This window comes from Cicer arietinum, chromosome 7, assembly GCF_000331145.2.
Source record: "Cicer arietinum cultivar CDC Frontier isolate Library 1 chromosome 7, Cicar.CDCFrontier_v2.0, whole genome shotgun sequence".
NCBI classification, from domain to species: domain Eukaryota; kingdom Viridiplantae; phylum Streptophyta; class Magnoliopsida; order Fabales; family Fabaceae; genus Cicer; species Cicer arietinum.
Window position 1 is genome coordinate 52,579,995 of NC_021166.2, and position 328 is coordinate 52,580,322.

The 328-nt window shown below is 44.5% G+C and overlaps 1 protein-coding gene across 1 annotated transcript in view; it reads left to right on the top strand.

Annotated features, from left to right (window-relative positions):
- LOC101513110 (multiple C2 domain and transmembrane region protein 7-like) overlaps nt 1–328 on the top strand; it is a 4,991-nt gene that overhangs the window by 3,251 nt on the left and 1,412 nt on the right. Inside the window, 1 exon segment of the mRNA XM_027336480.2 lies at nt 1–326. This exon segment is cut by the window's left edge and continues 1,558 nt beyond it. Coding sequence (XP_027192281.1) covers nt 1–326 — 326 coding nt within the window.

The following is a 328-nucleotide window of genomic DNA, read 5'->3' on the forward strand; positions in this document are numbered from 1 at the left end:
TGAACCATTTGACGAGCCTTTGATCCTTTCGGTTGAAAACCGTATTGCTCCCAACAAGGATGAGACCATTGGGGTGGTTGTTATTCCTTTGACCAAAGTTGATAAGCGTGCTGACGATAGAATTATCCGTACTAGATGGTATAACCTTGAACAATCCTTGTCATCTGCTATGGATAGGGAACAAGGGACGCCGAATGATATGTTTTCTAGTAGACTTCACCTCAGTGTTTGTCTTGATGGTGGGTACCATGTTTTCGATGAGTCGACTTATCACAGTAGTGATCTTAGACCCACATCGAGGCAGCTCTGGAAGAAGCCAATCGGCATC